This window comes from Emys orbicularis, chromosome 7, assembly GCF_028017835.1.
Source record: "Emys orbicularis isolate rEmyOrb1 chromosome 7, rEmyOrb1.hap1, whole genome shotgun sequence".
Taxonomy (NCBI): Eukaryota; Metazoa; Chordata; order Testudines; family Emydidae; genus Emys; species Emys orbicularis.
The window spans coordinates 109,352,904-109,367,145 of record NC_088689.1 but is presented as its reverse complement, the minus strand read 5'-3'; the positions used below and the strand labels follow the sequence as shown (position 1 = coordinate 109,367,145).

Sequence of the window (14,242 nt, the reverse complement as noted above, 5' to 3'; positions counted from 1 at the left end):
TGCTGGAATTCAGCGTGCAGGGGGTGCTGCTGCACACCCTGACTTGAAATGGTTTCCATTATATGAAGGGTTTACAGCACCCCCACTATACAAATTGTTCCAGCCCCCCTGCGTCTGGGTGGGGCAATGGCTGAGCAGAGCATTGCATGCCTGATGCCTTCACTCCGTAATCCCAGCGAACGGCCCGGCTGGACTTCCCTCCCCAGAGCCTCCAGGTGTGACGTGCTCGTGCCAAGCCCAGAACAGGCAGCAGCCAGCCCAGGCATGGAGCACATGAAGTCAACACTGCCAGCAGAGGCGCTTTTTGAATGACACGCATTGAGGATAGTGGGACATTTGGGCCTCGGAAGGATTCTGTTTGGAGAGGCTCCATCTGCAGCTCGGAGTTTAGAGGGGAGGTTTTGGCAAGGGATGGGCTCAGAACCTGCTCCAGTCCCTGGGGGGTTATAAATCCATACAGCGTGGGTGTAACATATGGGGAAAGCGCTGAGCTCCTCAACTTTGAGAAGTGGCTCCAGGGGGGACAGATAGCAATCCCCACTCAAAAACCAACTCCTCCAGGACTGTCACCCCATGCTAGAGTGCAGCACGCACACAGCATGGGACAAGGGGGGGGGTGCATTCTTGCAAGAGACTCCCCAAAGGTCAGTGTGCAGTCCGGTACCAGCTCACTAACACCCCCAGGGAAGGGACATTGAACAGCCATCCACTGATGGCCATGCTCTAAGCCCATTGTTTAAAAGAGCCATTCATTTTCACTTCCTGTTTGACTTGCTGTCCTTGGGGCCAGGCCCCTCCCTGCTTTTTCTCAAGATGCCTGCAGCATGCAATTCCAACATGACTATGGGACAGGATCTCTAGCCCACGGGAGGAGCCCTCATGGGTGACCCAGGAGGCCAGGGCCTCACACCACTGCTGCAGTTCACAGTTAGCACCACAGCGGTGGGGAGCACAGAGAGGTGGGAATAGTCCAGTGGATGCAAAGCTGTTCACAGCTGCAGCTCCGTTCGCTTGCTCAGCAGCTCTCACTTCCTCTAGCTGGGGTGCCGGGGTTTAGGTCACAAGTTGACTCCTTTCCATGCCTGACTTTTTATCTCCCCTTCCCCAGGCAAGAAATTCCTCTAGAAAAGTCACACATCTTGCACACAGGCCTCACTGGCTCCCAAAGAGGGCTGTGTCAGTGGCCCCTGGAGGCAGACTGCTTTACCCACTACCTAAGCCCTCATCCCAATGGGGGCAGGGGATCAGCAGCATGGTGAGGAGTTAACAACCCTCAACTCAGTATACTGAAAAGCGGGTGGAGGGGCTCAAAAGCCCCCTGCAATCTGAACACACAAGGACCTTGCCTACCAATAGAATGGCATGTAGGACCTTGCTGGTCTCCTCCTTTCCATTCTCACACAGCAAACATCAGGAAGGCAGTGGCAAGAAAACACATCATTCCAGCGATAAACCAAGTTGAGCTCAGGGGCCCACATCCTTCTCCAACACCCCCAGCAGAACCTCGCTTCCATCAGGGCTGGGATAACAACATTCAGGGATTGGCTCTCTGGGGGCTGAGACAGAAGCCCCAGAGCCCAGGGGCAAGAGCCCCACAGCTCAGCCTCACCAAGGAAGATGCCACTGAGGAAGCAGCGAATCACTGAGGCCTAATGAACAATCGATATTGTGGAGGAAGAGGGAAGCAATTTAGTAGCAGAGGCTTTGGCCCCAGCAGAGCATCTGGGGTTCGTTGGCTATTTTGCTCTTAGGGGAAGCTGTGAAGGACTCAGCAACTGAGGATAGGAGGGGGCCCCCCCACACACAAGGGAGACGTATTTCCTTTTATACGATTCTATATGTTAGTGGCAATGGGAGGCTCCCACTGCCCAGCCCCCCAAAACACACCCCTAGACATCACCCTTGCAGCCTCCCGGGCCCAAAAGCACAGTCTGTTCCAAGAGGAAGAGAGAGATATCTGGTCATTGCCCCTAAGAGAAGCACAGAATGGTCCCTAGGTGCATTCAGCCCCCTTAGGGCAGCAGCTTCCAAGACTCAGGGAAGCCCACCCTGACTCAGGCTCTGACAGGGCAATGTCCACTCCTGCAGCCCGGAATCACAGGTCACTTCTTCCCCGGCACAACATCCTGCTCCCCACATGCATCTTCTCCCAGGAAGAGAGCCCCTTCCCTTCCCTCTGCCTCACGGTGTGCATAGCAGGCAGCAGCGAAAGGGTGAACGGAAAGCCTGAGTCCCGGGCAGACTGGAGCGGAACCAATGAAGGTATTTAAGTCCTGGCAGCACCTCGCAGCCAATGCAATCTCCATGTCACACTGCTCTCTGCACTCCAATTTGCAGCTTCCCCAACCTCATCTGCTGCTGAATATGCAAGAGGATAAATGTTTATGGTGTTTACTCCTCTCTGCTTTGTCTCAACAAACTCTGGGAAACGACAAATACAGCTGCACCGCTGCACTCCGGGCTGCAAGGAGCGCGCGTCCGCCCGCTACGGCAACACCGACACCACCTCAATAAATAATTACACCGACAATTAGCTCACTAACAGCAAACTCCCTCGCTAGAGGCGTGCAGGCAGACACCATGGCAAGGCAAGGCCAGGCTGGGTCAAATCGGATGGGGGAAGCAATCTGAAGGGTATGGTGCCAGTTACCATAGCAGATCCAGACACTGGTCCATCCAGTCTGGCCTCTGCCAATGGCTACTGCCGAGTGCTTCAGATAAAGTCAGGGGAATATATATTGCATATATATAATACCATGCAGCATGATGCAACTGGCCATATATATATATATATATATATATAGCCAGTTGCATCATGCTGCATGGAGCAAGTAAATTTCCTTCCTGACCACTGTGCTGACCAGCCTCAGGTATGAGACTCGATTACCACTCACCCACGCACACTGCCTGACCTCGTATAGCTACTAAATCACATACCCAACACTCGGGTTAACAAGAGACTTCACACAAGCATGGCTGGCAAAGGGGGACACAATCGGCTTTCCAGGAGGCTCCGTCCTAATCAGCTGGGGTGAATGAAGGCCCCACTGACTCAATGGGAGATCATAACACACACCCTAACCAGAGAGGCATCACTTCTCAGAGACTGGCACTAGAGGCATTTGGGGGGTATATAGGTTAATTAGTTGTGTCAGGATGTTCAGTGGCCCCAATACTAAACAAGCTTGGCAGGATCTCAGTTCACCTCTTAGTGGGACTGGTGGGCACATCACAGAAACGACCACCCGAGTTGGGTCTTTAGCAGACAGTTTCAGCAGAGACGCCAGGAAAGGGATGAACCAGGAAGGCTGAACCCCCTCACCCCTAGAGAAGGGCCCTGCAGGGCACAGCAGAGACATCTAGGCAGGGACATGGGGTATGGGGAGCTGGCTAGTAGATATTCAGAGGATCCAATCTCAAGGAGCATGATAATCCCGTACTTTCCACCAACACAACCCTCACCCCCCCAAAAAGGCCCAGACAGTACAAAAGGGGAACCAGGCAAATTTCAGTGGCACTGTGACTCTCCCAGGAAACCACCCTACAGTAGGGAGAGCGCGACATACAGCAACCTGGCCTGAGACACACACAAAGCAGATGCTGAGCCAGGGCAGGAAATAGCCGTCTCCCCGACACTCCGAATCATTGCCTCCCTTCAGGCCCACTTACCAGAGCAATGAGGGAGCAGACAGGAGAGGCAAGATTCATGCCATTTAGTGTTATTAATTGGCCAGTAATTTGCCAGTTAACATTTATAAATGTTCTCCCTTGGCTGCCATTGAGTGCCTGGCTTCCTGACATCTGCTGGGGGACCTTTAAGCCCCCGGGGTCGTTTGATAGCGAAACCAAAGCTAAAAGCCAATAGTGGAGAACTAGTGTGAGGCGAGACATTGTTACACAGTGTGAGGGCATCAGCCCATTGCCTCTGGAGGCCAGGATTCAGCTCAGGATTGTGTGACAGAGCAAAGAAGTTTGTTGGTACTCAGTCTAGAACCATGTATCCCTCTCACCTCAACCTCACAGGGCATAAACTGATGTGAGTATCAGGCAAAGGGGAGCTGGGACTGAAACCAGACAGGATCTCTCAAACTCACATCCCATGCACAAAATCCACAGGCAACCTAATCCCCACAGAAGAATCAGAGAGAAGCTGGAGGAAATTTTTCATGGGGCAGTGGGGAGGGGGACTCCAGTTCTTTCACATCTAAGTTCCCTGTTTGAGTTTAGCCCCGGGTTTAGCAATGAATGGAAGTTGCTACCACCTGATCTCTGCTATGTGACCCCTGTGAAAGATGATTTGATTTATCTCAGCCCAGCATCAGTAGCACAAACGTCTACATCACAACACACCCTCATCAGAACCAGCAACAACTGCCCCCTCATCAGCAGGCTCCGGAGAGAGGCCAGGACTCAAACAGGCCATGGACTCTGAACTCCTCCCCCAGACAGGGTCCCTCCGCCTCAGGCATGAGGCACTTCAGCAGACAGAGCAACAGGTGGAGAAAGCCCACCCTGCAGCTAGCCATGCCCCACCTGCTCTGTGCAGAGAAAGAGACGTTCAGTCAGGCAGCAACATTAACCCCTTCTTTGGCAGCCCGTGGAATGAAGTTCTGGTGATTGAAGTACTGGGCTGAAATGAAGGAGATCTGAGTTCAGTTCCTAGGTCTGCCACAAGCTTCCTGTGTGAACCTGAACAATCCACGGAAGCCCTGATTCAGCAACACACTCAAGCCCGGGGCTGAACGCTCTGCTGACTCGGGGCTTTTCCCTCTCTGGGAAGTGGAGGCATGTTGGAGAGGTGTTGTGAAGGAACCTTGGTCAGTCAGGTGATCAAATTCCACCGACATGTGGACGGTAGAAGGGTCTAGATAACCAGAACCGAATATACCCACGGCAGTTTGCCCTGCAGAGTGGTGAAGCAGAACGTTCAGACGTGCGGGTCTAAGGGAGCCTGTGATTTCTCATCCAGCACTGAAGAGGTTAACAGGCACTCTGCGCTCTCACTAGAGCTGGTTTAGCAGAGTCATGCAGGCAATCGCAGCCATTACTGGACTGCTTTTAAACTCAGCCCGCAGAGTCTGAACTAAACCACCCCATCCCTCTGTCGCAGGTGCTGGCCCTCCTCAGGTCCTACAGAGGCCATGGGAGGAGGGCAGCGATGGGGGGAGGGAGGGGCTTAGATGGCTGTGCTGAGACCCTCGCAGCCTGCTCAATGCAGTCTCCTGCTCCAGGTCTGCCTCTTTCAGAAGATGAATTCCTGGTCCCAGCAGGGGAACGAAAGAAACAAACAGGATGGAATTAGTTTCCCCAGCCAAGTTTGTTCGGCTCTTCAGCACTGGGGAGGAACCGCTAACATCTTCCGAGCGCTCAGCCAAGTCTGGCGGCCTCTCCGCCTGGCTCCAGCGTGGGCTCGGCAATGGCCCACAGCACTTGGGGATTAGATAGTCAAAAGTTCATGCTGCTGCCGCAGCAGCTGGAACCAAAACACAAGGATGCTGCTGCACTGGGGAGGCCGTGGCCATGTGCCCTGGGAACTCAGCTGGGGGAAGGAACAGGGCAGCTCATCCAAAAGCCACATCCCCCTACAGTTCCTTTCACCCTTGTCCTCTGAACCCTGCTGTATGAGATGTCATCCACCGAGCCCCATTCAGGAGAGGCCGGAGCGCGATGAATAGAATTCTTACAAAGCTGCTGGAGGGGCTCAAAGGAAGGGGGTGAGGTTCATCATGAGACAGCCCTTCCCCCACTCCTCACCCTCCCCCTCCACTGTCAGGAGATTAATCTTGATTGACAGGGCCTTCCCATGCAGAGAAATCCCCCCTGCCTGCCGCAGCCATAGAGCCTGGCTCTTCTGCCTTCCAGATGAGACTTTAAACCAGAAATCCTGATCAGAAGCGGCACTTTTCACACCAATCAGACATTAACCCCAGAGTCTCGGGTTCCACCCCGGGCACCTAGATTCAGCCTACTTAGAAAGCAACCCTATAGCATCAGTTGGAGGCACTACCCTTTGCTTCCTGACCAGTGTGGAGCGTTGCTGTGCAGCCCTTAAGCGGCTCCCACGGCCCGCCCAAGAGCAGGCAGCATTTCAGTGGCGCATGAGAAGATTCGCACCTACTGGTTTTGCACACTTTGCTAGCAATACCCAAACCACATCCTCCAGAGAGTGAGGTGATGAGGGCTTGGTTTGAGATCTGGCAGCACCTTCCTCTGTGGTGCCCCTCCTCTGCTTGGCCTGAAAAAGCAAACCACAGGAGGGAATTTCTCCAGGCCCAAGAGGTCGGCCTAGTACCTAGCAGCGGGACAGTCCTCCCGGGCTCTCTAGCACAGGCAGTGCTGGCGTTGGAATGCAGCAGCCCACACCTCCATGCTTTACCTGAAACCTTCAGGAGCTCACATCATAATCCCAATGCCAGAGCAGCCAGGTTTCCCCCTGTCATGGTGAGCACACACACATACACTCCCCTGACTGATTTCCTGCAGGAGCTCACGCCCTGTAAGAACACTGGGAGAACCAATTCCCGTAGCTGGGGGAACAATTAGCCAATTCCCTCACCACTAAATGGGCACAGGAACTGGTTACACTCTCCCCCCCACTGGAATATATCCTCCCCAGGGCTGGAAAGGGGTGTGAGGGGGCCTCTAACTGAACCCCTAGCCTACTGCCAGCTCAGACAAGTCGCCCAACTGGGATTTCACCAAAATCTAGACATCATCAGAGCATTGAGCTTTCCTGAGAATAAACAGAATCAAACCCTGCCTGCCAATGCTAATGAAACGATGGTGGGACTGTGAGAGCTGCCCGGGACAGAGTGGAGGGAATGTCTATGTAAGCCACTGGTCAGCGTGTGTTGTGTGTCCCCTTCTGTGCCCGATACACAGAAGATGGGAGTCTGGCACAGGCAGCAGCTGCAGAGCCTGGCTCTTTAGCTCAAGCTAGAGAGGCTTATGCTTGTAGCTCTAGCAGTCCCGGGTTCTCTCTGTGGTGTTAGCCAAGATAGCAGCTGTCACACATTACAAGGCATGTTTGATCTGTTGGAGCTTCAGGAAAGCAGAGGGCACCCAGAAACCATCAAGGTTTCCTGTACCTGGTAACTTATACTCTTTCCACACCTCCCATGAAGGGGGGTGTTTAGCTGAACTAATGCCCCCCCCTCTGTCCCCCAGTACTGACTAGGATAATGGATAGGTGTTTCATCCTGGAAGCTTCCAACGCATTCTGCAAACTGATTTATGAGCCATATGCACAGGGATCATTCAACTACTGCAGAAATGCAGCCACTTGCGGAGGTGGAACAAGAGAACTGTTTAACAGCACACAGCAGCATAACCATTTAGGACAGGAAGAGAAGAATACCACATCTAATTGAACCTGCAGTGGGATTTAGAAATGCAGTTATTACCTGAGCTGGACTTTGGCCAGGACAGCAATGTTCACATCCCTGCTCTTCCATAAAGTGCCATTAAAGAGCCCAAAAATCAAGACCTCGGTGCCGCATCTCAGGTACCTTCAGCAACGCAGCACTCTCCTGCACAAGGCTGGGAGAGTGGCTCAGTGCTGGCTCACAGAGACAAGCACTACTCAATGCATTGCTAGCTACCTCTTCCCAAAGCACCCTGAGTTCTCCCTAGAGCTCTCCCATTCAAGCCCTGACTCAGCCCATCTCTGCTCAGCCTGGGAGACATGGTGTGATCAGAGCCCCAGGCAGGGGAGTGGCTGCTTCCAATCTTTGTTGTGTTCTCCTAAAAGTGGGGGGAATTAATCCTGTTCCCAGCCAGGACTCAAAGGCCACACATAGGGGCAGCCTTGCCATCAGATCTCAATTCCCCAAGGACCAGGAATTTGCCCTGAGCCAGCCAGCCAAAGCCAAGCTGGATCCTGGCAAGGATGCGAAGAAGCCAGGGAAGTTGGGGGAAGAACAACTGGCCAGAACTGATTCTGTGGCTCCATTTCCAGCCAGACTGGTTTTCTTGTGTGCTTGTTACTTTTGTGAGCAAACGGCTGCGTTGCGGATTGTTTATTCTTTGCTCCTTCCCTCTCGCTTTGTGCCAAGGCAAGAAAAGGAGTGAAAGGGGAGAGGTTGGGAGAAAGAGACACAAGGGATCCACTAATGACCATCTTCTTAATGTTTCAGAGAGATGTTTCTCAACACAGGAATCTGCAGAGTAGGAACAGCCACAAACACCCATGCTGCCCTGCCTCCCCCTACACTGGCACAGGACAGGGCGGGCTCAGCATCCATGTCCCATTCGCCCCTTGCTTGTTCTGCTGCAGTTACCAACGAGGCGGCCAAGGGCAGCTGCAGTTTGAATGCTCATCTGCACGGCACACTTTGCTTAGGCTCCCTGAGGGGCCACTAAGCACCCCGGAGCCCACTAACACTGCCCAGGAGAGATCAGGGAGCTCCAGGGGAATAGCCCGTCTGGATTCAGAATAATGCTAAAGATCTAGCTCTGCACACAGCCCCCCTATCCAGGCTGAAGTCCTTGATGCTCAGAACATCCCTCTGCACAGCTCATTTCATATATCGAACCGGCCAACCTGTGCCAATCCAGCAGGAGACCTGGCTACAGCATCATCAACCCCTTTGGCTGACTGGCACAACCACCCTCCCTACACACACACCACCAGCTCAGGGACAAGGTGACATTCCCTTCCTTACACTTCTCTCTCTTGTTCAGCGCCTTGCTTAGGAAAAGCCCAAAGGGAACAGAAGAGCTGCACCGAGGCACAGCTGGGTCCCCAAGACAGCTGTGCGGGCCAAGGACAGCAAAGAGAGAGGGAACAGGGGAGCGAGAGACAGAGCAAGAGAGGGAGGCAGGCAGCTCCGTTCCCGGAGTCAGCAGTCGTGTGACCCAGCAGGCAGCAGTGTAACGATTTCATCATTTTCCACCAGAATTGAATTAGTTTGAAGCCAAAATCAGATTTGTGAGCCCAGTGCTCTTGACAGCAAACCCTTTACTTTGTCAGGCAGCTGTTAGTTGTCTCCCTCCAAGCTCGGGAGAGGACAAAGGAGGGGCTGCCTGGGACAATTCCACAAGGATGCCAATGCACTCCAGGTGGATGCGGTTAAGGCACATGGCTCCCACAGGACAGCCCCACATCCCCGTGGTGACTGACCTGCAAGAGGGCACCTGAGAAACAGCACGGGCCAAAAAAGACTTCCCCGGTGTTACTCCTTCTGGGCACTAAGCCAAGGGGAGACCCTCACTCGGGCATTGCTCCTGCTGCACTCCCCAGTGCCCCAAGAGCCAATCAGAAAGGCCGTTCAGCAGGGACAGCTGTCCTATGGCTGGCTCCCCCTTGAAGGGGGAATGCAAGGGGCTCTGATGGCCACGCTCCACAGAGTGGGACTTAGGGGGCTGAGGGACTATTTAGAGGCTCCTTTTGAACTCCTTAATCCCTAACATGCCAGCAATAAGTAGCTCACAGTGAAGCTTGTTGGGAGACGGGCACCACCAGGCCCTATCTACTGGCTTTCTGAGCACAGCACAATGGCTTTGAAAAGACAAATCCCACACAGACTCCAGCACAAGAGGTACACAGGGGCTGCTCTAGGAGAACTCAGGGCACAGGCTCTGCTGGCCAGAGCACAAAACAGCAGAGCAAGCTCCCCTCACACAGCTTTACAGCCCCCCTGCTATCCACACGCCAGGCTCTGTCAACCCCCCTCAGTGCTGGCCTGCAGCCCCCCGGATATTCCAGGTTGGGCCACACCACCACTCTGCCAATACCCCAATGTCCTAATCTGCAGGTGCCCCTGCTTATTCTGGAGCTGGGTTCCCTTGATCAGGGAAAGCCAACCATGCCAGTTTGTGTTATTTGATCAAATACCCACCCTGGACTAGCTTGAAAACAATCATTTCATGGTGATCTAGCAAAGTCTGGAAGCCCAGGCCTCAAAAGAGAGAGGCTAGAGCATTAAACCATTGCACCACGCTAGCACTGACAGGGGACTAAATTCTGCCTTGGTGTAAGCAGGTGTATAGCCCAGTGAAGTCATACACCCGTTTATGGCTGGGCCAGATCCTCAGCTGGGGTAAATTGGTGTAGCTAAATTGATTTCAATGGAGCTCAGCTGATTTACCCCCGTTGAGGATCTGGCCTGCAGCCTTTAGCCTACGCTGCGAGAGGCTGCCCAGGCCATGCCAGTTTAGAGATGCCTGGATATATTACACTCCCATCATCCCAAGTAGCTGAAATAGCCTCCCTGTGACCATTTATATTTTATAATATCATCTGGAAGAGAAGCCGGCAATAGTTCATAAACCAAGCAGGCTCAGCACCCCCTTGCCACAGACTTCATGCAGCAAAACAGGGCAATAAACCGGCAGCCACGTTCGTGTGCTAGCAACGGCCAGTGGGAAATGCTTCCCTTGGGACAGGCAAGAGACTTTCCCTAGATTGGGAAAAAGCAGCCCAGGGATTACAGCCCTGGCATGCTCCCACATCCCCAGGGGCAATGGTTTGCTACTAACTGCCTTCAACATCAGATGCATTCACAGTGCCTCACTCACACTTAGGACATGCTGCTGCCCACGCTCTGCCATTCCCCATCCATGTGCCCTGAATGAAAGTGGTGGAGTCACCCACTCCCAATGCTCCGGGCACCTCCCATGGCCTGGCAGCCCGGCTTGCAGGGGAATGAGAATCCGAGGTGTTTTTGTTGCACGTGGACCTACCCTCTTTATGCTGCCTCATTGCATGCTGACCCGAGGACAGAGGCAGTCAAGGGTGCCCAACTGGAGGAGCCCAGCTCCCCAGGCCCTGAACCACTCTGAAAGAAGCTCTACCCCCCGACAAATTCTGGGAACTGTCCAGGCAAGAACTAGGGAACTGTCACCGCGGGATCTAGACAGGAGCGGACCTGCTCCCACTCTCAGCAGATCCTACGAGCACACTCAGGAATGAATGAGCTGCCAAGACCTAAAAAGAGACGGAGCAGGAAGATTTTCCAGGCCTCCATCAGCCAGTGGAACAGGTCTGATCAGGTAAGGAGCAGCCAGCATGGAAAGCCTTCCTTCAGGGATAGTCCTATACCATGGTGGGGGAGGATGAGAACAGAGCGCAAGGATAGGAGGACACGGAGCAGCTTGACAGAGGCTGAATGGGCCAACCATGCGCCAGGTATTTGCAAGATCACAGAGAGGAGAGGGCGTCACATGTCAGAGGCAGATCATTTCTCTGGAGTCTGCCAAAGGCAGGGCTGCCCTGCAGCAAGGGCCCAGGGTCTGGCTGTTTGACCCAGCCCCTGGCACAGAGCCAGCAGCTCACAGGAATGATCATCTTCCAGCAGGAGCAGAGCGTGTTTGAATCCAGCCGCCCTGGGTCGGTTGTGAAGGTGCTGACCGGAGTGACCACTGTTCTAAAGGGGGCCTGAGGGCAGCAATTAAGGGGTCAGACACTCTCACACTCCCTTCCCACCAACTCATGCTACGGGGCGTGCAACAGGTGCACTTAGAACGAACAAGGGCCACGGAGCGGGCAGCAAGGAGCCTCTGCGCCGAACACTGAATGAAGCTGTGCAGCCCGCGAGGCTGCCGGCCGCCCTCTGACTCTGCCTTCTCCACCCCTCCCCACCCCTGTGTTCTCAGTCACACGCAGCTGCTTTGGAGGTTCTCTCTGGCCATCCCAAAAGCCACGGATGCCATTTGCACGGGGCTCTCATGCTGAGCCACAGCCATCTCCACTCTGAGCGCTGGCATCAACCAGCGGGAAAGGAGCCACCTGCGCCTGGAGAGGGCAGGCTGTGCTCCCTTTAATCCACCGTCGCCAAGGTTAGCTCTCTGAAGCATGTTATTAGTCCGATCTGCAGGGAGATTAGCTGCCCCCGCCCCCCACATCCCCCCCAGGAGGGAATCAAATCTGTCAATACTGCAAAAAACAAAGAGGGGAATAGTTATTGTTTGCACCTACTCAGCTCCATCCCTGCCTTCCCAGCCCCCCATCACATTCTGCAGCGGAATCAGCTGTTCCATGTACTGTATGCAGCCAGGAATTGCACTGCAGGGTATCACCTCCCACCATCCCGCTGCTTGGGCCCTAGGGTGTCTCTTACACTCGCCACAAAACTGGGGAAGGTTCAGCATCGCTAGCAGGGCCCCAGGCTCTGGATGGTGCATCACTGTGAGCGCTGGTACAATCGTCCCAGCAGGAGGCCTGGACTGCCAGAGCCAGCATGGAACAAGGAGGAGAAAGAGGTCCCCAGGCACTCTCCTACCTAAGGATCTGGTGGGTACCAAACCACTAACATCAAAAAGCTTCTGGGTGCTTTGGGCACTTTCTGGTGCTGTTTTTGCCCTCCCAGCCCTCTGCCCAGCATTACACTAGGTAAAACTGGGGCAGAGCTGACGCCCACTGTATCACCATTGGGAGCAGCATTTACTACACAGGGTTGGATCCACAAATGTGTTGGGATTCTAAATCAGTATGGGGCCATTTTTTTCAGGCCAGCCGTCACTGGTAAATACCCGTTTAACCCAAAACCCAGTGACCATCCCGCACCAGAGTCATGACCTTGTACTCCATACTCAGCATGGGATACCACTAGATACCCTGCGTCAGCCTGCGCTCCCACCCCCGCCCTGCTGGCAATAGTTCTCACAACAGACAAGCAGCCCATCTGAGCAGGCAGCAGCCCAGCCAGGTAACCGTGAGGGGAGTGGATCCACAGAGCCGGAAAGAACTCCCCCTCAGCTAGAGCTAAGCAGGCACTTACCGAGTTGATGCAACCCAATTCCTTGTTCAATAGCCAGGGCAGTGACAGCTTTCCCTCCCCTCGGTAACAAGACTGGATGCGCTCCTTGATTTTGTCTTTTATCTTTTTCAGAGTGAAGAGGCAGAGGACGGACTCCTTGGGTGGCTTGACCCTGTTCTTCTGGCCCTGGGAGAAAACAGTGAAGAGGATGTCTTCCTGCTCCGAGATGCCCAGCTGCTTGGCAAGCACCTTGCCGGGCTTGCTGAGGTACGCGTCCTGTATCAGGCGGTACTCAACGCCATCCCGCACGCAGCCGATGGGGAACTCCACGTAGGAGTAGAACTTGGGGTCGTCCACACAGAGGCGGACAATTTTGGAGGTGAAGAACTGCTCCCCTGTGGAGTCAGGCGAGGTGAGCTGGGTGTCCAGCTGCAAGGTCAGGTAGTAGACGAACTGCTCGCTGCTGAAGCTATAGATGTAGTAAATGTCAAACGTGGGGAACTTGGATAGCGTGTCTGAGGGGATCTTGAGTTGGGAGGAGACAAACTCGTCCTGGTAGACGAAGCCAAACATCTCCGCGTTCTCCTCGTTGGTCATCAGCTTGCGGCTGGAGAGGGTGGGGAAGTACTCGGACTTCCCATCAATCGGTGTCCCAATGAAGAGCTTGTTTTGTCCGTTAAGCACCTCAATGATGACACCCGACATGGTGCCTGACTCGTTGACACTGGAGAGGTAGTGCTCCTTGCGGTGGTGGGGTTCCCCCAGCTTGAAGAGGTCGTCCAAGCGTAGGAACTGGCAGATGCCCTGAGAGGCACTACCACAGGCGATCAGCCGGTTCCCTGAGTAGTCCACCAGCAGCAACTTGTTGACATTGTTGGTGGTGACCAGCCCATGGGGGCAGGACTGAACACTGGGGGGCGGATAGCACTTCTCGTTATCATCCACCGGCCCCGTCACATGGGCACGCAACAGCGTCAGATTGTTGGAGAGCTTGTAGATCCGGTTGACAGCGCCCACGTAGACCACCCCAGTTTTGTTGTGGACTACCAGGTGTGTCAAGCTCCAGTCTGTGACCGAGAAAGTCCTAAAGGGGGATTTGGGGGTGCCCTCTGCCAGTGGTAGCCAGGCGCTCCCCAAAAGCAGCAGGGTCCAGATGTCAACGGACAAGTGGTGCTTGAGCCGAAGGAGCCACATTGCAGCAGTGTCACATCCGACCAGGGCCGTGCACAAACCCAGCCACAAAATAAATAGAAGCCAACCCAAAATAGAGGGGTGGGGGAAGAGGAGGGGGTATTAGAGGGCCAAGGTCTCCTCTGCTTCTGCTAGGCTCCACATTCAGGGCATCATGGACACTGGCAGCCTGGTCAGCCCTAGAGGGAAAGACAAGAACAGGGTTAAGCAAGCCCTCCTGCAGCTCAAGTTATAACATTAAGCCTTTGGGGCTCATCGCCCACCCTCTTGCCCCTTGCCAGCCACTCTCCATTTCCGGGGCTTTGGTTCTCACAGCCCTCTGGGGGCTTAGCGGGCTTCCAGTGTCATGCATA

General features: G+C 54.2%; 1 protein-coding gene across 6 annotated transcripts in view; it reads right to left on the bottom strand.

Moving 5' to 3' along the window:
* PLXNA1 (plexin A1) overlaps positions 1-13,892 on the bottom strand; it is a 239,942-nt gene extending 226,050 nt beyond the window's left edge. For 3 of the 6 annotated variants that reach the window (XM_065408679.1, XM_065408677.1, XM_065408676.1), the window contains exon 1: positions 12,720-13,760. In XM_065408679.1, coding sequence (XP_065264751.1) covers positions 12,720-13,403 — 684 coding nt within the window. In that variant the 5' untranslated portion in view covers positions 13,404-13,760. Of the gene's footprint in view, positions 1-12,719 lie in introns of all 6 variants that reach the window. The other 3 variants (XM_065408674.1, XM_065408675.1, XM_065408678.1) reach the window with 3 other exon arrangements.
* Between the last annotated feature and the right edge of the window lie 350 nt (positions 13,893-14,242).